Here is a 22621-nt window from a genome sequence, read left to right on the forward strand (position 1 = left end):
TGTCATTTTGGAAGTAATGGCAGCCAATTGTACGTTTACCAAATATTCTGCTTAAAACTATTTCTAAGCATTTCAAGTTATTATGTCCAACCACTTGCAGTCAATTAAATCTGAGTTGTTGCTTATTTATGTCATACTGTACTTTCAAAGTGTAGTTACAAAAGTACATCAAGAGTTCAGAATGGGATCCAAGTAATTAATAAATAATGATAGATACAAAATAAAGAGCTAAAGCTAAAGTAAAATAGAAATTAATCAGATAAAATTAACTACACAAGGGTCTTAGTTTCCACAGTTTCAGGAAATAATCTCAGCAGAACATCATGACAGTAAAGTTTAATTTCTATTTTATAGATTGACCGGAGTGTTTGGGGAATTTTTTGAATGAGGAACTCTGATGAAAGGCAACATTTTTCTTTACTGATGTAAAAATAAATAAAACAAATGTGAATTGCCGTTGACAATGTTCCCAGATACACGATTATAATATACATATCTCATTTTATTTAATTAAATCAAAATGTAAAACGGACAAACAAATACACACATACAATATATACAAATATTGAAGCTATAAGAGGTAGAAGAAGAACTTAAAGATTGTTGTCGTATCTAGAGAATCACATGGGGTTAAAAACACAAGTTAAGTCATATCATTTCATTAAAAATGTCAATAAATAAATATTAATAATAAATGCATGAAATTAAAATATTAGCTACAACAAATCATGTCATTTGAATAAAATAAATAAATATTAATAAATAAACACATTCAATAAAAACACATATATTGGCTGCATACTATCATATCAGTTACTTAAAAATGCAAATAGATAATCATAGGAAAAGTGCGGGTGACGTCAGGGGTGATACGTCACTGTCAGCTGGTCAATGAGGAAGTAAACAAACCTGCAGCGAGCGGACGACTCGACGGGAGAAGGTAAAGCTGCGGTGGTGAAATGTCGCTGGAGATATGAAGCCTCGTTTCACTTCATATTCAGAATCTATTTGTTGTGTAGTTTGTTTGTATCGCGGTTTGTTTCCGTGGAGGTGAAGATAGGTCGTTGTGTCGTCGCTGAAGCATCGTTAGCTTAGCATGTAGCTACAGGATCCACTGCAGCTGTGAGGCTTCAGTTTGTCAAAGTTCTGTCACTGAAGAACAAAATCCACATTTCACATTAAAACGTAGAAGAAAAACAAGGAAAACGACACTAACCCTGAACATGAATTATCCTTTAGAAAATCCTTCATCGCTGCAGTTGTTATAATAATTGTTTCCATTATATTTTAATCTGCAGATAATGTTTTTCCAGTAATAAAATGTGTCTGTAAAATAACAGACATTTGTGATACTAACTCCACAAGGTAACTGTCATATGTTTTTTTTATTATATATGTATTTATTGTCATGTTTAATACTCAAATGTATTTATTTTTACTTCCATGTACATGACAAGATGCTGATATTTCAGAAGCTGGCACCAGTATTATTACTTTTGCATTACTACTCGTGGATGAGTCAGCGAATTTAGTTGCCAATTCATTTCCTGTTGATCGACCAATTGTTTCTGCTCAAATTGTATAATTCTGTTATTTCCTTCAGGCCAATTGAGGGTAAAGCTGTAAACTGGATTTATTGAGATCAGACAGATTAAAGCAGATTTAACATTAAATTTTGTAAAATAAATTAAAATATATACTGACATACAGGCCTAATTAAACCACCTAGTTTTCTCAATGTTAAAATATGTCTTTCATTCAGTGATTTTAAAAAAATATTTTTTTTACATATATGTTTATTAGTTTTCCAACAGGTAATACAACACGAAACAAAACAAAAACAAGACAAACATTTGGCTCACACACATATTCAAATCCATACAGGCAGAAGATTCAGGGGTCACGTCCTATACAAGTAAGACAAAATTAAAAACAGATAAGTAAAATAAAAGTATACAGAAATAAAAGTAAATCAATTAAATGGTAAATTCAGTGATTTTAAATACCTGTAATTATTGAAAACGTTACCAAGGATTCGTTTTTGGAATTCCTTCCTAATAAATGACTTTGAATGTGTTTTGTAATGGAAAGTTAGTAAACAGATGAGTGTTTTTATCAGTGAACTTTCTTCTGGTTCTGCAGTGTGGGGTTAATCATCAACATTAATGGCCCCAGTGGGACAGATGTAGGTTGTTAGGAAACATAACTGTGACGTTTCATTGTGGAAAACTAGGACGTGTCTCTAGGTCCCAGCAAGAAGATTAGTCGTTAGATTTTCTGTTTCTTTCTCCCTTGGATGTACAACTTGAAACACTCTCACTGTTTATCTTTTGGGAATTGAGACCGGACTGTGTTGATTTTACAGTCTTGGGAATTGACTTAAGACGTAAAAACAGTTTTTGTAATTGAGAGCACAGTGTAAACTCACTGTTTTGTCCTTTAAAGGTTTAGTGAATAAACAGAAAGAAGGTTAATGGGATATTTTTTATTATTTTACATCTAAGTGAACCAGCTGCCGTGATCTTTTTTTTTGGGGGGGGGGGAGGGGGAATTCAACAGAACAACTTTTTTTTTTTTTTTTTTTTTTTTGAAATTCTCTTTTATTTCCATCACATACATTAAATACAGCTTTAGTCTGTCAAGGGCATACGAAAGGATGGATGTAGTAAGTTTTGGTGATTTTGGTCATACAGCCTTTCTGGGGTTTTGTTTTATGGACCTAAACTACTCCATGTAGGAACAATAACAGAGGTAAAGAGAACACAACCGGGGAGCGCACTTCACATCAAAAAAAAAGTAGGATCACACAGAACACAAGTATATTCAAATAAAATCAGATCTAACTGGTTTTACATACTCAGTCCATTTGGTCCAGGTCTTATAAAAAATGTCTTTCTCGACCTTGAGGGAAAAAAGAGATCTTTTCAATAACATAAATCTCATACACACTTTCAATCCAATCATCAATGGTGGGAGGGTTCACTTTTAACCATTTCCTCGTGACACATTTCTTACTAGCTGCCAACAGTATAGCGAGCAGTTTTTTGTCTTTTATGTTCCACGTTTCAAACAATATATTGCCCAAAAACAAAGTTTCACATTTAAATGGGATGTTCACATTAAATACATTGTTTATATGTTTGTGGATCTCTTCCCAGTAAGACCTCATTGCTTGGCAGTCCCAGAAAATATGGAAGTGGTTGGCTCCAATAGATCCACAGAGCCTCCAACAGGCGTCTCCGCTACAGAACAACTTTTTAATCACCTTCCTGTCCCTCTATGGAAACTCTAGGGCCGGCTCTCCAAATGACGTCTCTGATTTGCACTTTAAATGACCATCGAGACGATGTCAACTGGTGCGCCTTCTCGGCCAAGCTGCTGGCCACGTGCTCCGGGGACAAAACCCTCCGGATATACTGCACCAGCGACTTCTCCGAGCTGCCTTTCTCCCCGCTGTCGGGACATGGCTACAGCGTCCACTGCTGCTGCTTCAGCCCCTGCGGACAGTTCCTCTGCTCCTGCTCCACCGACGCCACCACGGTTGTCTGGTCCATGGTCACAGGAGAGATCGAGGCCGTCATGGAGCATCCCGGTCGCAGCCCTGTGAGGATCTGTGCGCTCTCTCCTGACTCCGCCCACCTGGTCACCGGTGCATCCGATGGGACTTTGGCCCTGTGGGATTTCCCGTCAAAACAGCTGAACAGGTAAAAGATTCATAGATTTCTATAGACTCTGTCACATTAGCCGAAAAAGAAAATAAGTCTGTTAAGTCTGTCACATGTTTTTCCATCATTTAGTAGATAATGCAGGTAAACACACACTTTCAAACCAGCCTCTCCAAATGTTTATCCATACAGATATAGAGTTAGACTATGAAACAGATCAGAGTGTAAACACCTGTCATCCCACCACTGTTTACACTCGCATAATATTCAGCTCCACCTTTTATTGTTCTTGAACAATGACAATCTGCTGCTGCTGGTTGTGTTTGTGTAGGACCGGAGCCGTGAGCGACACAACCATGACGGCCTGCTCCTTCAGCCCCTGCAGTCAGGTGTTCATGACGGGCTCCACCTACGGAGACCTGCGTCTGTGGGACCTGAGCATGAACCAGCTCCACGCGGAGAAGAACGCCCACGACCTGGGGGTCACCTGCTGCACATTTGCTCCTGACATCCTCAGTGGTGAGAAGAACCACCGTGAGAATAAAGAAGTTATTAAAGGAAATCAGAATTATCAATGATCTATTAGATAACCTTTCAAATGAACTTGGAACATTGACAGTTTTGGTAAATTTTCGTTCAGATCCTTTTAACTAGTTGAATCGTTTGTGATTTGTTTTGTATGATGTATTTGTCTGTTTGTCTTTGTGTTGTAGGAGGTCAAGTTGTGCAGTTCCGTCTGGCGTCCTGTGGCCAAGACAGTCACCTGAAGATCTGGGCCATTAACAAGCTCAGTGCTGGAGGTAAAGTGACATTATTTACTGACAATCTGAACCCCTTTAAAACCCCTTTCAACAGGAAAGAGCTGCAGTCTTTCATTTCTCTTGGTGCTTGTAGCTGCCAGCACAAGCCACTTCTCCTGTGTTTCCATGCTATTGTTTATTACTATTAGGTTTTTGTATTTGTATTCTCTGACTTCTCTTCATGTTTTCTGCCACATTTCTAGCCTCTTTTTTTAATCCTTTTATATCTCATGGCACAGTCCAACCTTTGTCTGAAAACAGTCCTTTCCATATGATGTTTTGTTTAGGGGGACTATTTGACTTGTCTGAGGATATAACTTCAGTTGTTTCTCTTGTAGCCTATAAGATGCAGCTCCTGCACACATTAACTGGCCAGTCAGCTCCAGTCCTCTCCTGTTCTTACTCCTTAGATGGGCAGCTGCTTGCTTCTTGGTAAGACTATGATTTTAGCGATGAATATCTATAATTAACATGTTATCACCTGTCGTGCATCTTCTAAATGTCTAGTTTCTGTTGTTAATTGAATGAAGTAATAATAAAACGACTCAGTATCTGACAGAGACGCAAGATGTTGTAAGTATGTGTCTAAGTTTTAGGAACATGTTCAAGTGATGGCTACAAAGAAGATACAAAATCTACCTCAGTCAATCCAGTCAACTGTATTTGATGCACTAAGAAAATCTGTTTCAAAATTTCTATCTGTTTAGGCTCAAGAGGTCGATGTAGATGTAGAAGTAGGCGACCCTCTACTCAAGCATAAACATGCAGTACTTCAGTCAAGCCACTGGATGGAGACATAGATTGCGCTATTTCTCAAAAAGTGGATGTGTGTATGAACATCCTGTCTCATGTTTATAGTTGGTTTAATAAAACATTATTTACAGCTACAATTTTATGTCTGTATTTCTTTCAGCTCTGTGGACAAAACTGTTACAGTTTATGACGCAGTAAGTGATTTTTTACTTTTACCTATTTACTCAGTATATAGTTATTTAATGCACTTTTCACAATGTTCACATTTTGTTTGTGTGTTCACAGGCAAATGCAGTTTTGCTTTACACCCTGAGACAGCACGAGAGGTGAATATCCACTTTACTTTTATGTTTTACAACTGTAAATATGTGAATTTCTCTCTCATCTGGCAAGACAACAGGTTTTGTTATAGTTAGTGCTCTGCTGTTATGTGTATCTTGAAAAATAATATTTGAATATTGAGATTTTGGGGTTTTCCTGTCTATGTTTTTATAAAATAAGTCACAGTGAGTCATATCTTGAATAACTAGAAAGATATTTAAGGCCAAATTACAAATAAATGAAATCATAGGATGATCATTAGTTTAAAAGGCCTCGATGTGATTTAAAAAACTTTAGGAAATATTATAACATATTAATAATGGGATAACTCTATGAACATTCATATTATATAGACAGAAAGCGTCTCTCTAGTTACCATAAGCATAATCTTTGGAAGACTCCGGTAAATAACACTTTCTATTACGAACACTAGTGCTTGATGCATAATTAAGATATTATTGCGATCTCAAATTCCACAGATAACTGAACATGATTGTATTTTCAGACAGTTGTATTCAACACAAAACGGTAATGTCATGTAAAAGATGTCATAAATATGAATGAGCTCAACTTGTTACCACTCATTCACAACAGGATGTTGTCAATGAGCAGAGAGGGCTGAGCCACAAAAAGACAATACAGTCGATGGTTTGTGATGCAGTGTGTTCAAAAAACATTCACCCTGCATCTTATGCAAAATGATAGGACCGTTCTCCCTGCATCTCTCCCCCTACACGTACATGTGAGCCACAGCTGAACGATCACACATACGAGCTATTTATACATCCATCCAGCCACCTGTGACTGAAAGGCAGCAAAGTCGCTTCCTCTCATGAAAGTCATTTTGAAAGAAAAAATCTGAAAACTGAAATGGAAGTAGACGAAACGGGAGAAAGAGGATAAATGGCGTAAAAGTGAATCGCAGCACTCGACAAAATGCCTCCAGGAAACTCGACTTGACTTCAGACAAACTGAGTATCCAGAGGCCAGGTTGGTGCACGTCTTCCTCTTAGTTTATATTTCAGAACCAGAGCTTTTCCTCATTAGCGTTGCTTTGACTTTCTGGAATCGGCTGAAAATTCAGTTATAATCCTTGTTTAGATTTTAATGAAGCTTTTTGACGTTGTAAACCATCAGTGAACTGACCCTCTGATGTAGAACAGCTCCATCACCAACACATATTTATGTCTGGCATCACCACCTTTTAACCCTGGAGCTGAATGGCAGCCTCACGTCCTGAGGCTCAGGACTAAGATTTCATATTCAGATGTTTTAAAAAACATCACATAAACCTGTTTTTGCCTTTCAGTTCTCCTACTTTGTATTTTTTAGGCTTATACCCCGGTGACAGCCAGGCTAGAGGCTTTATGTATTTGGGTGATCTGTTCATTCAAATGTCTTTCATAGTTTTGGTAACACAATATCTCCAGAACGCCTAATGGGATTTTTTTTCATTTACATTAATTTGAACTGAAAGATAAACTGATTAAATGTTCGAGGTAACAGCTCAAGGTCACAGCGATCTCACAAAACCCTTCTTTGCCCCGGGAATGCGATATCTCCGGAACGCTTTAAAATATTAAATTAGACAGACAGATTAAGTTATTCTATTGTAGGTGGTCAAAGGTCACGGTGGCCTCACAGAACACGTTTTGGCCCCTTGAACATCTCAAGTGTGCCTTTAGGAAAATTCTTCAATTATTCTGGACCAGTTGTCACTTGGACTGAGATGAACTGATTTGATATCAGGGGTCAAAGGTCACAGTGACCTTATATGAGTGGGGAAAATCAATGTGGATAAAAACTACACTTGTCTCTTCTTCCTCTGTTTTTAAGTCCTCTAAGTATTTGTTATGTTGCTACACAGCCAGCCATTAACATTCTGCTGGTGACTGTTGTCTGCTGCAGGTACGTGACAGCGTGTTGCTTCTCTCCAACGTCACCGCTAATTGCCACAGGATCTATGGATAAGACTGTAAACATCTGGAGGCTGGAGGACGGATGCAGTGGCCACGGTGAGAGAAACACGAACACACAAACAGATACACTGAAATAGACCAGAATCAATACTCGGGTGATAAATTACATCTTGTTCTGTCTTGTTATCTGTTTCTGTGGCGGCTTCATCCTCTGAACATTCTGTCCAATGATAAGGAGGGAAGACACTGACTGGTTAGTTTTCCTTTCTATTTTTAACACTTGAATTCAAGGGAAAGAGATGGAGGGATAAATGGACAGATAGATAGATGGATAGACTGATAGATGGTTAAAGGGTTAGATTGAGAGATTGATGGATAGATAGATGGACAGACTGATAGATGGAAAGATTTAGGGATCAATAGATGGAGGGATAGAGGAGTTGGATGTAAATATAAAGGGATAGATGGAGGGAAAGAGGGATAAATGGAGATATAAATATTAGGAGGGTTGCGTAAATGGAGGGATGTATTGGTAGAGGGTTAGATATATGGAGGATGGAGAGCTGATAGATTGATAGACAGACTGATAGATGGTTAGATGGATGGAGGGATCGATATGGAGAGATAATATATTTACAGATAGAGTGATAGTGTTAGATGGAGGGATAGATATTGAAGAATGTATAGATCGATATGGAGGAATGGAAAGATACATAATCAGATTGATAGATAGGTGAATGGATAGATAGACAGACAGATAGATAGAGAGATTGGTTAGATAGATAGATAGATAGACAGACAGATGCTTGGAGTGAAGGACACAGGTGTTGTGTATTGAAGTGCTCTCTTCACTCTACTCTCCTCTTCATTCTCATGTGCTGCAGGTTTGCATTGCGTTGCTTAGGTTACAGTTTCTTATCCCTCGTTTTTGTGTTTCAGAGGATCCTGCTCTCGCATCACATGAAGGTAGGAAGGAGAAAAATATCCTATGTCGTATATTACAGTCGAGCAAAGTAAGAATCTGTAAACCAGACTCTCCTCATACACTATTTTCACAATCATGTGATTTTGGTACTATCAGTAATGGTCTCATGTGTCTATCTGCAACTCACAAGCTCCTTTTCACCTTCGAGTTCCATCTCGTGTTAATGACGATGTCTATGACACCTCAGACAGAAATGTAATCATATTCATTTATTCGGGGGCCATAATCAATAATTAGTCAGCAGCATTCCAGGACGCTCTTCCACGCAGAATATTTGGCCATTTTTCAAAAGGCGCTGCAGCTGTCAAAGCACTGACCTTCTCGCTTCGACCCAATCTCTCAGGGAAAACCTCAGCCGGCCATTCAAAGCTGCTGGTCGCCGATTGGTCGGAGGGGGATGTGTCAGAGTGGCTGGTGGAGGAAGGCCTGGCGGGATTGGTTGAGAAATTCAGGGCCAACAACATAGACGGGACCGAGCTGCTCAGTCTCACCAAGGAAACGCTGGCGTCAGAGCTGCTCATAGGTGAGGAAGAGAATCGTCACACACACACACACACACGCAGCTCAGTGGATGACAGGACACTCGTTACCTCACAGTCCTGATGCTTCCTTTTTGTTTGAATCGTAAGAATATAAAAAACAGTATAAGGGGAATTACACGGCTGCTGTCCTGTGACCATGAACAGGGCGTGTGTGGATTAGGATTTTCTACCTTTTTGCACGGATGAAACGAGACACATTAAATTCAAGTAAGGGTGAAGGAAGGAATGAATGGATGTTGATGGAGATTTTATTCAGAGACATTTCATAATATAAGGCTGCACTAGAGAAAGCACTCAGCTTTGAGGCTTCAGGAGTCATGGCTTTAATCTGGAGCACTTCATTAGTTCCATAACTCAATCCCCCAAAACACTATTTCCCCTTAAGTCTAAAGTGGATTTACACCTAATGTCAATAGGTCTTCTTGGTTATTTCCAAGTCCTGCTTTAAATGAGGTTTTCCTGAAATTGTTGACTTATCCACCCTCCGATGTATTTCTGTCTTTTTTATGTCTCCGCTCAGACAACAGCCAGCGGCTGGAGACTTAATGTTTTCAGGTTGTCCATTCGTCCGTCTGTCCTATTCTTGTGACCACAATACCTCAAGAACACCCTGAGGGCATTTCTCTAAACTTGGTGCAAATGTTCAGTTGAACTCAATGATGAACTGACTGACATTAATTGGGCCCAAAGGTCAAGGTGACTGTGGCCTTATGAAACGTGTTTTTGGTCTTGTTAACACGATATCTCAGGAACTCCTTGAAGGAATTTCTTAAAGTTTGATACAAAGGCTTATTTGGACTTAAACATGAACTGATTCGATTTTGTAGCTAAAGGTCAAAGGTCGAGGTCACCTTGATTCCACAATCCCATTTTTGCCTTGTGAATGTGATATCAGATAATCCTTTCCAATTTGGCACAAATGTTCACTTGGACTCAGGAATTTACTGATTAGATTTGGCTGGTTAAAGGTCAAAGGTCATTAAACAGGTTTTCGGCCTGTTGAAAATGATATATCAAGTCGGCCTTTGGGGAATGTCTTCAAATTTGAATCAGTCGTCATTGGACTCGAAGATCAACGTCACAGTGACCTCGTTTAAATCTGGAAATAAATATGTAGGCTGAAACTGAACTAGTTGACGGAGGCATACAACTACATGGTGTTTATTCTAGTATCTGTAAGAAGTGCAACCACAAGGCTGAAGTATGAGTGTTGTGTTGTTGATGCCAGTCTACCAGCCAGGCCAGTATTCGTCATGTAGTTGTCAGCGAATGTTTGTTGTATTTCCAATGCCGTCATTTCCATCCCACAGTTTCTGTCAATCACTCCTCATTTTACACAGCTTAAGCGCCTCGACAGCTTGTGTTCACATTGTTCTGTTTTTAGAAACGTTGCACAAATGCCCAACTTTTCTAACAGAAGAGTAGAGCAGCAACACATTTTATCTTCTGCAGGGAAAAATGGAGAAACAGGCGATTATCAAAGTTGGGAAGTTGAAGCAGCAGCAGCAGAGTAACATGAAACAGAATGTAACAGTGAGATCAGCAGGGAGTCTACAAACCATTTGATGTTCCGCTGTAGCTCTTTGTTTTCTGAGGTCATTCATTTTTTACTAAACAGTATTCTAACTCTGCTTTAGTCAGCAGACATGGTCTTCTCCCATCACTTTAATCCATGCTCACATTCGCCATCCAAGAGTGAAACGTGCTCAACGAAGGGAAAATCTACAATGACCTCTGCCCAGGCCCAACGGTTCCCTTAAACACACACTCATAGATATCAGTTCCCTTGATGTGCTGGATCTTTTTTCATGAAGAGACCTGTATTGTAGTATACAAAAAAATGTATAAATCTGCATCTGCTCCCTTAATCGAAACCACTCCAAAAGTTAATGGGTTCTTCCTTCGGCTACACCCCTTCCACCAAGTTTAAAGAAAATCAGTGTAGTAGTTGATGCTTAATCTTACAAAGAGACAAACAGCAATGAAAACGTAATCCCTTTAGTCGAGGTAACAGATGCTCAAAACATTGATATTAATATCATAAATGTTACTGTTTTGTTCAGTTTGACTTGAGACCCAGTTTTCTATCACAAAGTCTTGTTTAATTTCTCTGCTCTGGCACTTGTGTTTATTCTCTCTCTTGTGCTTCTGTCTGTAGAGTCTGTGGGCCTGCGCAGTAAACTCCTGAGGAAGGTGGAGGAGCTGAAGAGTCATTCAGTCTGTTCAGGCGTTCCTGACGAGTTCCTGTGTCCAATCACCCGAGAGCTGATGAAGGAGCCGGTCATTGCTGCTGGTACGTGAACATCAGATATTTTCCACTACAACTAGGTCATTTGGGCGTTTGTCTGTTTCTTCAGAGTGTAGGAATATATTTGTGCACTTAAAGTTTAGTGTGTACATTTCCTAACAGATGGCTACTCGTATGAAAAAGAGGCCATCGAGAGCTGGATCAACACCAAGAACCGCTCCAGCCCCATGACCAACCTCCCTCTGCTGACGACCCTGCTCACCCCCAACCACACCCTGAAGATGGCGATTGGCCGCTGGAAGACCAGCCAGTGACATCTGACGAAGCTGTGTCCCATATCTTTCACTTAGAGCGGATCATAAACTGTACTATAAAGATGGACGACATGAGGGCTCACCCCAAAGTGAAGCAAGAGGCTCAATCGCCTCCTTGGGACTGGATACAATGTAGGTCATAATCCCTGCCTCCTCCATGTTATTGGTTGTAACATGAGTCAGACCAAAAAGTCAGAAAACCAGGTCGAATTAATCTTTCTCTAAGACGGTTAGGTAATTCTGATGTTGTTTTCATGTTTCCAGTCATTTTGGTTTCGTTAAGTTATTTGCTGTTTTAAAAAAAGAGTGACAAATCTTGATTGACAGCCGAGACTGACTCGTGAGAGGTTGAGCTTGTGCATCGACCGGATCTCACGACCACGCCTCCATCCCCCGGTCGCAACTTTGCAGATTCTGGCTCCAAGTGACAAACATCAGCACCAGATGGCAGCGTTTGTTATCAGGAGGATTTGGCTTCATTTCTGGATGGTGGGAGGACTGGATGTGTCGTCCATCTTTATTTACAGTCTATGGAACAGACAGAGACCAAAACTCAAAAGTATCCCACGGCCCAACAGGAGCAGGTGCGTGGATCCAGTTGAGACGTCTGCACACTGTGGTGGTTTTTACGCATCAAGCTGCATTAAGCAAATCATGTTTGAAGGCAGGTTTACTAAGCATTGACTTTGGCACAAGCGACAATTACTTGTTATTTATTACAATTTTTTTAATGGAAGTTCTTGGAAGAAAAAGTCACAGGGAATTAATATTTAAAGAGACTGGTTTTGTTCCTGTTTTAATATTTATGTTGCTTTGTTATAAATTTCTTTCAGCTTCAGAAATCAACAAAATTTGTAATTTGCTCAATCAGCTCAAAAGACCAATAAACATCCATTTCGGCATTGATAACAAATTAATTATTAATCCAAAAATATATTTCTTTGTGCAGTGTTTATTATTCATGATTTATTTTAAATAACCAATTGACTGAGTAACTACACAAAGCTACAGCGAAATTCAATCTGCAGTAGGATCAGCAGGACTAACACATTACTTTGTGAGGATAGAAATATTGCTTAATGCAGCTTTATTTTAAAAACTTGTTTCTGAAAACACCACCTGCAGTGACACAAGTAAAAAATATTTATTTACATTGCTTAAAGGTTCAGTGTGTAGAATTCAGTGACATCTAGTGGTGAAGTTATATGTTGCAGCTGAACACCCCTCACCTCACTCTCCCCTTCAAACATGACAGAGAACCTGTGGTAGCCTTCAGTTGACATAGAAACTCAAAAGGTGTTTAGTTTGTCCAGACTGGGCTACTGTAAAAAAAAAATATGGCTGCCTCCATAGAGAGGGCCCGCTCCTGATGTAAATGTAAAGTATTTAAATATAAATCGCCGGTTCTGGGTAAAAAACAACGATTCGTACATTTTAGATGAAACACACTAGTGAAAGCATGACTAGGATTCACTAGGATCCCTTTCACCTAAATCCTACACACTGAACCTTTAAGCATTGCAGCACCTGTTAGTTTATTTTGGTGGTTTGGTTAAACGTTGTACCATCGAAGAACAAGGCAACATTATTATGCTTTATACTGTGAAAGAAGCAGCTGTAGAATTGTTAGAATATTTTATTATACCACAATAATGTTGTGGTAACATTCTGTCATCCATAGTATGACTCAAAAGGTTATATGACAACTATGGACATACAGCAATGTAAAAAGTCTCTTAAGGTTTGTTTTCTTTTCAACTGTCGACTTTATAAACTTTCTCCGTGTCCAAGGAAACCGATAAACACTCCATATGAAGATGGTCTGCTATGCAAAAATAAATAACATATACTGGGAATATTGAAGCAGTCAAGTCAATATTAGAATATGATACGTTTCCATCCATGTCATGTACAGTGCAGAAGTTTCTTTATCAAATGTACCAAGAAAAAGAATCTCGAGTACACAAAGCCTGTAATGCTGACAGATAACCACTTACAAGGAAATATATCATCTGCAAATATAGTATACACCGTACAAATATAAATGTTTTTTAAAAGACACTCGACAATAGAAATGGTCATATCCTGCAACTAACAGCATGAGGTTTTGTATATTCGTGCACAAAAGCTTTCTTTGACTCTTATATTTTACATAATAAATTAAAAGCTGAGACAGTATACGACTAATTTTTTTTCTTTTAGATCCCTACTTAAGGTATGTCTGGTTTTCTCGAATACACAAGTGTAGCTGTCGACATGTAAGCAAAAGCGCAGTAGCCTGAGTTGAACACCGGTTCTAGATTGTAAATGCAGTGCAGCAGCATAACTCTACACAACAGGCTCAGGGACGGGAGCTGTTCTCCCTGGCTCCCCTATGTGGAGTCTGTGGGAAACCGCCTGTCTCTGTGCTTTGATAGACTGTGTTCAGACGTTAGACTCTATAAATGAGCGTTTGGGTTTGATGGGAGCCATGTGCAGAGCCGGGTTGTCCCTGGTGAGGCTCGCCTGTCTGTGCCTCCCGTCAGGAAAGCGGAGCTGGGAGGAGGTGGAGCCTCTCGCCTCCCGCTGGTGCAGCCGCTCCCCGTACTCGCGGCCCTCCCGCTGGCTGCTCACCTGACTCCCAGAGAGCTGCTCCTGAAAGGAGGCGCGCTTGAAGTCATTGTTCAACCCCTGGAACTCCATGACGGACATGCTGAAGCTCTCCAGCCCTCCTCCCTGCCCCTGCCGGCCGGACGTCTGCTGGCCCTGGACTCGCACTGACTTGTCCATTACTCCCATGAAAGGCCGGGGCTTCAGCTCTGGTTTGGATTTGAAGCTGCCACTGCTCTTGATGGGGCACGGAGCGTCCAGCACCTGCTGCCTGCCGCCGTCCGACAGGTTCCCACTGGAGGCCTGACTGGAGCTGGAGCCCCTGGAGCCGGCCGTGCCCCCCCCTCCGCTCTCCCTCCTGACCTCCATGCCGGAGCCCAGGGCCAGGGCCAGGCCGTCCAGACCCCCGGAGTGAGTGGACAGTCTGTCGGACCCCCTGGAGAAGCTGGACGAGCGGGGCTGGTACATGTGCAGAGGTCCGGGGGGGGAGGAGCTGCTGGGGGACATGGGGTGGTACAGCTCAGTGGGGCTGTGGCCACAGTGTTCGTTGACCGATCCCGGGCCGATGTCGATGCCCAGCACTGGCACGGGCCTCAGGGAGGTGGAGATGTGTCTGCCCGGCAGCGGACTGGAGGGGCCGCACAGAGAGAGAGGCCTGCCCCCAACTCTGCCCCCCGACTGCAGGGAGTGGCAGTGGAGATGAGTCCTGCTGCCGTGGTTCTGGCTCTGCCTGTTCATCGCAGGAACGGGCTCGGGCAACTCCACAAACAGCTGGTTCTGTACGTACTCCTCCTGAGGGAAATGTGGCACCTGATCTGTGAAAGCAAAGGCCACACCTCCAGGGAGAGTCCTGTTCGCAGCGTACGGATTCAGAGGCCAAAAATCTGGGCTTTTCCCACAGGGCAGACTGAACTCATCGCCCTCCTCCTTCTCTTCCTCCTTCTCGACATCAGCGTGCTCCCCGGGGACCTGCCTCTCGAGACTTCCCTGTGAATAGGCGTCAGTCTCTTCCTCGGGGCCTTCATGGTGGTGGGTGTACAGGTCCCTGTTGTAACCCTGCGTGGAGTTGGCGCCTGCCGTTGCCTTCTGATGATGTTTGCATTCCTCCTCCACCCGAGACAGCAGCCGCCGGATCTCCCGGTTGGACGGGCAGAGTCGTGCTGCTTCGTGGAGGTCGGCCAGCGCCGCAGCAAACTGCCTGGGGAGGACAGAGGAAGAGAAAGGGAACTTTTAAATTACTTAATTTACAGCGCCACAGAGTACAACACCGATTCCTGCAACACTTCATAATGAGCAAAAATGAAAAGTTAGAAAATGAACTGAAATAGCCAATTTAACTTTGCTGTACCTGCTGCTCCTTTTGGCGCGTGCTCTGGCATAATGTGCTTCATAGGACCTGGGTTTGAGTTCCAAGGCTTTTGTTGCAAACTCCTCAGCTAAACCAAAATCCTGTGATGGCAGATGACAAGAAGTATATTTAGTTTCTGGAACTCAAGGGTTCTGGAACTCAAGTGATGAGTTAACTCGATTAATTATTTTATCTCGCATTAACTCAGGTTTGATTATTTATTGTTTTATTGTGAAAGTCAGGCTTTTATTTTGTGAAAGTCTGTTGCTGACTGCTGCAGAACAGGAAAAAAGAAAATAATTGGCGGATAAACAATCGAGTTAACTCATCACTTGAGTTAACTCGATTAAAACGAGTTAACTTGCCCAGCCCTAGTTTGTAGTTATGAAACCTTAGACAGAGCACACAGTCTAAAAAACAAACCCGGTGGAAAAACTGGGAAATGTTTGTCCTGTAGAAACAAATCTGCGGCCGTGTTTGCGTCCCAATTATTGTATGGATCTAAAGATCGAAGCTTGTTTAATGAAACACTCGTATCGACCAGGAGGAGGAAGAGGGGGAGAGAAACTCACTCCAGCAGGTTTTCACTGCTCCCCTCGTCATCTTCGCTCTCAGGTGAATATTTAATGACACAAACACACAGTGATTCTGTCCTTGAGCACGAGGTCAAAATGGCAGCCTCCAACGTGAGATTGTGAACATTGCTGCTGAATGTTTAATGATGGTATCATGCAGTCTCTGCACTGGGTTGCTGCCTGCGTTCTGATATGATCCGTGGATTTGTCCGGAGAGCCCTCATGTCCACTGTAAATACCCCCCCTACCCGGTAGAGAGAGAGAGAGAGAGAGGGGAGCGAGGGGCCTTATCACATTGCATTATCTGCTCCATTATTCATGAGCCACAGTGACTCTAAGGATAGCATTTTTACACAGTCTGTTCGGACGTCTGTCATCACCAGGGCGGGTTCCGGACCTGGCTGCAGGCCACACCCATCTATCTCTGCTCTAACAGCACCGTTAATCATCATGACACCACCTGCGTCCAGGTCCCCCCCCCCCTACCTTCTCTCTGTTTACCACGCCGACATGAAACCAGATCCGGAAAGCAAGAGATGCTTTTTCACACTGAGCTGATTTCATCTTTTTTTTCACGTGGATTCAGATGAATTATAAATCTTAAGGAACCCTCCACCTCGCCTCGCCATCCCCTCGGTGTCTAATAAACCAGCTGCTGTTTAATAGTGCATGAGCTGTTTGATGCGCTTGTGGGAGCTCACGTTGGTTTTCCTGCGGCAGCGGGAGAGGTTGAGATAGAGGGAGACCCGCAGCTCCTTCAGCCCTTTCAGCTCGTCTCCTTGCCCCTCGCGTGGCAGCTTCCTCAGGGCGTACTGGTACCGCTGGCCCGCCTCCTTCATGCGTCCCTTCTGGGAAACACACGGGAAGAGGTGGAGAAGCAAAACGGACAGCTACAGTCTATGATCATTCTACAAAGGGATCGTAGAAGTTAATACAAATTAAAGGTTGTGAGCTGTACCTAGGGTTGCAAAATTCCGGGAATATTCAAAGTTGGAAGCTTTCCATGGGAAATAACAGGAATAAACTGGAAATGTTGTGAGTAATTTATACTAACTGTATTTACCTTTCATATACAGACATAAATATAAAAATTTTGTTTTGTCATAGGCTGATTTGAGCCCTGAGGAAACTTTGGGCCCTTGACTATATGCTTCTGCATCGTTGTGTCATTCTTAACATAGGTCTCTGCACAGTATTTGCAAATGTACACAGCATTTCCTTCTACATTGGATGGGCTGAAATGTCTCCACACATGAGATAGTGCACGTGCAATTGTTCTGTAGAATAAGGTGAGAAAAAGGTTTGTAAAAACACACTAATGCAATGCTAGAGATATAAATAGTTAGCCAAACAATTGGAATCGTCTGTAAACATATTTTACAATTGATGGATAAATGAATGGAAATAGGCTAGATGAACAGATGAACAATCCTCAATCAGCATGCTAATATATTTTCCCCAGTAATATCATCAAAACTTACCTGAATAGTCCTGCACACTACAGCAGGCCTCAACAGCCCTGCTGTAGTGTGCAGGATGCTGGGAGTTTTCTGTGCATGTGATGGAAGAATGCACAGTGGAGGGTTGAAATTCATCATGCACAGTGTGCTGCATTCCATACATCTTTGAAATAAAGTTTTGAATGATGTTTTTATTGCTCAGTGTTTCATTTGCGTAGTTTTTTTTTTTTTTTCAAAATTCCCGGGCTAAACTTCCCATGGAAAGTTTCAGGAAATTTACCGGAAACTTTCCGCCCCTTTGCAACCCTAGCTGTACCACACCATCACAGCTCCAGCACACTGATCATAACATACTTCTCCACCTACCTTGTAAAGCAGGTTCCCTTCCTCCATCAGCTTCTGCAGCAGGATGAGGAGAATGTCTGGTTTGGAAGACGCCATGGCCCACGTAGCGTGACCTGATGGAGTGGCACACAAATATTTATCTTAATATTATCTGGCTCGCCTGGTCTCTTTTACTTTGTGTCTTACGTAAATCATGTACCTGATCGATCATGCAGAGACGTTCTGTAGCCTTTCGGTTAATGAAGGAGAGCAACCGGAGAGGAGGAAGAGGAGGAGGAGGAGGTGGAGAGAGAGAGCAGGGCAAAGAGAGAGTTAGAGCGGTGGATGTAAAAAAAACTGCAGGTGCTGCAGAATGAACAGTAACAATATACTATATGGAAGTAGAAAAATATACACATGCAGAACGTGTAGATGAAAATGTGTAGCATGATACAAATCAATGCATGTGAGCTGAGTCCTCATTAATTCAGATACTGTTTACATATACACTCCAGGGAAGCGTCTGTTAAACAACTACTAATATCACAAGCCGTACTGCAGTTTGTGGAGCTGTTAAACTGTGGCATATAATGTAAAATGTTATGTTTGTGATATTAAATGCAATGTACTGCAGGGATTCTATGAGGAGGACAGTGCTTGTACCTGTTTTGGATCCTTTCTTCAGCAGCGAGGCCACCAGGGCCGGGTTCTGGCAGCCGCTGGCCCGGTCCGATCCTCTGGTGCTGGTGGTGTCGGCTCTCTCCAGCACCGCTCCGTTCTCCACCAGGCAATGCACCTGAACACACACGGAACAATGACATCATCATCAAGCAGCAGTGAAAGAGATTGTAAATGTTTGAATCATTTGTTGATAAACGCAGAAGGCAGATCCTGATGGTTTTGATCATCGGACACTTTTTATTACTCTCCTGCTGATCATCACAAATAACCCATAATGTTTTTACCTCACATCAAGTGTCGCAGAACAAACTGTTATCATCATTGTTATTATGAATTATTTGATATGTCCAAAACAGATGGAAAATGCATTGTCATGAAATAATAAGATGTTTTACTTTGCTAATCATCTTTCAATTGCTGTGATTTTACATTTTCAACATGACCGAGGTCGTCACAGGGCTGGTGGTGATTAGCACCTTCTCACAGTGCCTCACAGCAAAAAGGTTCCCGGTTCGAATCCCAGTTCTGTGTGGAGTGCATGAGCTTAGACAGTCCAAATGAATGTGGATTGTAGTACAGACTCTAAATTGGTTGTGGGTGTGAATGTGAATGGTTGTTTGTCTCTGTATGTCGGCCTCTCGACAGATTTCCACTGGGATTGGCTCCAGCGCCTTCCACGACCCTTCACAGCTGATGAATATGATGAATGGATGAATAAAACGTGATCAAACATCTGAACAGCAGCACGAAACCCACTGTGTCTGCATCCCCGTTCAGAGCAGCCAGGTCCAGAGGAGTCCGCCCCTGTCGGTCCGGCTGGTTCAGGTCGGCTCCGGCCTCCACCAGGTGCTGCACCGCCCCTTTCTGCCCCTTCAGACACGCCCAGCTCAGGCCGGTCAGCCCGTCCTGATCGGTGGCGGCCAGAGACGCCCCTGGGACCACAAAACAACACAGATATGCTTCTGCGATTCAGGTGCATTCATCAAACATACTTAGACATCCCTGGGGGGGTGGTGGGTGGGGGGGGGACTCTCACCCTTTGACAGCAGCAGCTCCACGGTGGCCGTGTGGCCCTCGGAGGCCGCCAGCATCAGTGCGGTGCGCCCCTGCTTGTCACCGACGTTGATGTCGGCGCTTTGCTTCAGCAACAACTCTGCAACCTTTGGAGGGGAGGAGGATTATTCCAAAAGAAATACAAAAAAACAAAAAAAGACAGATAGATAGATAGATGGATACTTTATCAATCCCGAGGGAAATTCAGAACATCCAGTAGCTTATACAGTTAACACTTTAAACACCTCACTGACATACATACATAAATCACATACGGAGAATATATTTACAGATACAGGAATGGGATGCAATGATGTGATTGTGTCAGTGTCCAGTAGGGACGTGTTCTTGTGCTGCTGGAGTGGAAAGTACAATAAAATATATATATATATATTAGGGCTGGGCAAGTTAACTCGTTTTAATCGAGTTAACTCAAGTGATGAGTTAACTCGATTAATTATTTTATCTCGCATTAACTCAGGTTTGATTATTTATTTTTTTATTGTGAAAGTCAGGCTTTTATTTTGTGAAAGTCTGTTGCTGACTGCTGCAGAACAGGAAAAAAGAAAATAATTGGCGGATAAACAATCGAGTTAACTCATCACTTGAGTTAACTCGATTAAAACGAGTTAACTTGCCCAGCCCTAATATAAATATATAAAACAACAAAAATATATACATATATAAATATATAAGAATAAGTAGTGGTAAAGTCCGTGCATGGGGTAAAGCCAGTAAAGGGATGGACAGTAGGTTGGTATATAATGATGAGATGAGAGGAGAAGAGTAGAGAGTAGAGAGAAGGGGAGGGCAGACTGAGACCCTCCGACTCCTCCGTACCTGTGTGTGTCCGTGTTTGGAGGCGCTGAGCAGCGGGACCATTCCTCTGCGGTTGGGTATCTCCAGCCCTGCCCCCCCCTCCACCAGGAGCTCACAGATCTCCATCCTCCCTCTCCCTGCCGCCGCGCTCAGCACTGACAGGGGGTCGGCAGCGAGATGAGACCACGAGGCGGAGGAGAATATGTAATTGACACATTTAGGAGAGAAGAAGAAGAAGCAGGAGTGAGGAGCAGAGAGAAAAATCAACACAGGCTATTTCCATAATCTAGTCGAATCCAACACAGATGTTGTGCTATATTATATATCTGGTAAATCTTGGGATATTTAACAGTTTGGATATTTTCCCACACAAAACAACTAGAAGGCTGCTCAGGCATCGTTAACCTCCACCATGGCTGACAAGAGAAAAGGAAAGAAAATAAGATTCTTTCCAACCATAACTCTGCACATGATGGATGACTGGCACCCTCCTTAACCAGCACGGGTTACTTTGACAAATGATGAGCATTATTCTTTTCCCTAATATGCGAGTGGTTCAGCTCATTGAGCAGCTGGAGGTTGAGGGAAGGTACTAATGTCGTTCACTAACCTCAGATAAACAGAGAAAAAAAGCAATAACACTCTATTCGTCTTTGCTTAAGGTGACTTTGCACAACTGCAGAAAACAGTCACAAGGTTAGTGGAGCTGGGGTTTTGAATACGTGCATGGAAAATAATATTCTTCCTAAAGGAGAATGTGCTTTGATAACCAGTGTGCACAGTATGCACAGCTGCCTTCGGTAATTCTGATCCCCGAAGAAGAAGAAGAAGAAGATGAAGAATCCTTTGTTCTGTAATTAGACTTTAACGTGCGTCCTTGACTGATCATTGTATCTGTGCAAATGGAATCTAATCCAATGATACCGACACTGAACACACACATCAAACGAAGCCCCGGTGCTGCATCATGCAAACATGAATGTTTTATGCTCTGACTTTTCTCCCCACTGAAGGGCTCTGTGTAATAGAATTACCCTCTAATGGAGCTGGAGGCAGAAACAGGCTTCATCCAACGGGCTTTCAGGAAATGGACCTAACAGAATTCTGCGAGCTGTGCTTTCACATCTGTGACGGCGGTGAGAGTATTACAATTGAATAACACCGGCTTTTTAGATGCTACCAATGTGACCGGACAAGATATTCTGTGTGATATGTGCGACGTTCCGCTTCTGGTGGAAAAAAGTATTTCCAGTTGCATCAATGATCTGATATCAACCGGATCCTCCTGACATCATATCACTGTGCTTCCACATTAGGGACGGGAATCGGCAGGGACCTCCCGATACGATACTATCACGATACTTCTGTGGCGATACGATATGTATTGCGATTCAGTTTTATTTCAAGTATTAACATTAACTTAATGACTGCCGGGCAGCCAATAGAGAAAATAAATAAAAATGTTCCCTATTATTGTATAGCCCCTGTCAACTGCACACAAACTGACAGATTAAGAAATGTAAGCCACTTAGGCTACTTTTAAACAATAAATAAAAGGTAAATTAAATAGAATGAATTAAAGTGTACTTAAAATATAAACTTTGAAATAAGCAAAGGTAGGCTCTCGGGTGGTGTTGCTCCTCCCCTCAATATATCCCCCCATATAAAAGCAATAAATATATGTTTTTAAAAAATTTAAAAAAAATTAAACATTTTTAAAAATCAATTTGGGAGGCAGCATGGCGATTTAAAATAGTCATTCACAAGAATCGTGATTCGTAACTGAATCGATTTTTTCCCCCACCCCTATTCCACATGCATGTTGGCTGCTCAGGATCTATTCACTGCACAGAGAATGCGTCTGAAATCCAACCCCGACGCCCTTGAGCGTGACTCCAGAACCCCGCTGATGGACAGAAAGAGGTGAGAAAGCTAAATTTATCTGACTGATAGAAGAATCGCACCCGTTTCTCCCCAGAGAGAGTCGTGCGCGTCCATCTGCACTGCCAGCTGTTCATCTTTCAAGTCCAGCATGCTCCTCACCACCTGCAGGAAAACACAATTTCACAGTCCTCTGTATTGTTGGCTTGCTGTGCAGAAAAGAGAAAAGAAAGCTTCCACAGACCTTGACCAAAGCACAGAGCAAACAGAATTTAATAAATCCTTTACATCGAGCAAGGACGGGCGTCGTGCTCTACACAAACAGGATCCTCTCGTCTGTGTGG

The 22621-nt window shown here is 42.1% G+C and overlaps 2 protein-coding genes across 3 annotated transcripts in view; one reads left to right on the forward strand and one right to left on the reverse strand.

Moving 5' to 3' along the window:
* The first annotated feature begins 895 nt into the window (after positions 1-895).
* wdsub1 (WD repeat, sterile alpha motif and U-box domain containing 1) lies at positions 896-13725 on the forward strand. 2 transcript variants are annotated; one of them, XM_061068417.1, is made up of 13 exons: positions 896-940; positions 3293-3704; positions 3997-4184; positions 4379-4465; positions 4804-4897; positions 5379-5412; positions 5504-5544; positions 7448-7554; positions 7694-7711; positions 8398-8424; positions 8787-8966; positions 11144-11278; positions 11396-13725. In XM_061068417.1, the coding sequence occupies exons 2-13, from the start codon at positions 3307-3309 to the stop codon at positions 11545-11547; spliced, it is 1461 nt and encodes a 486-aa protein (XP_060924400.1). In that variant the 5' UTR covers positions 896-940; positions 3293-3306; the 3' UTR covers positions 11548-13725. The 2 variants fall into 2 exon arrangements, with proteins under 2 accessions (XP_060924400.1, XP_060924401.1); XM_061068418.1 differs by lacking the exon at positions 7694-7711.
* A 246-nt stretch (positions 13726-13971) lies between these two features.
* The window catches only part of LOC132998703 (protein TANC1-like), a 38250-nt gene continuing 29600 nt past the window's right edge, over positions 13972-22621 (reverse strand). The window contains exons 19-28 of the mRNA XM_061068440.1: positions 22361-22442; positions 20418-20551; positions 19561-19684; positions 19281-19456; positions 18507-18639; positions 18064-18093; positions 17886-17977; positions 16761-16907; positions 15485-15585; positions 13972-15334 (exon numbers count right to left, since the gene is read on the reverse strand). Of these exons, the coding sequence (XP_060924423.1) occupies positions 13972-15334; positions 15485-15585; positions 16761-16907; positions 17886-17977; positions 18064-18093; positions 18507-18639; positions 19281-19456; positions 19561-19684; positions 20418-20551; positions 22361-22442 (2382 nt within the window). The remainder of the gene's footprint in view (positions 15335-15484; positions 15586-16760; positions 16908-17885; positions 17978-18063; positions 18094-18506; positions 18640-19280; positions 19457-19560; positions 19685-20417; positions 20552-22360; positions 22443-22621) is intronic.

Source organism: Limanda limanda, chromosome 3 (assembly GCF_963576545.1).
Source record: "Limanda limanda chromosome 3, fLimLim1.1, whole genome shotgun sequence".
NCBI classification, from domain to species: Eukaryota; Metazoa; Chordata; class Actinopteri; order Pleuronectiformes; family Pleuronectidae; genus Limanda; species Limanda limanda.

Bases quoted from the DNA above. Each gene is read 5' to 3' on its own strand.
- wdsub1 (XM_061068417.1), top strand. From the start codon at position 3,307: ATGACGTCTCTGATTTGCACTTTAAATGACCATCGAGACGATGTCAAC. The intron at 4,466-4,803 runs GTAAAGTGACAT...TTTCTCTTGTAG, and splicing joins TAACAAGCTCAGTGCTGGAG to CCTATAAGATGCAGCTCCTG. The intron at 8,967-11,143 runs GTGAGGAAGAGA...TTCTGTCTGTAG, and splicing joins GGCGTCAGAGCTGCTCATAG to AGTCTGTGGGCCTGCGCAGT.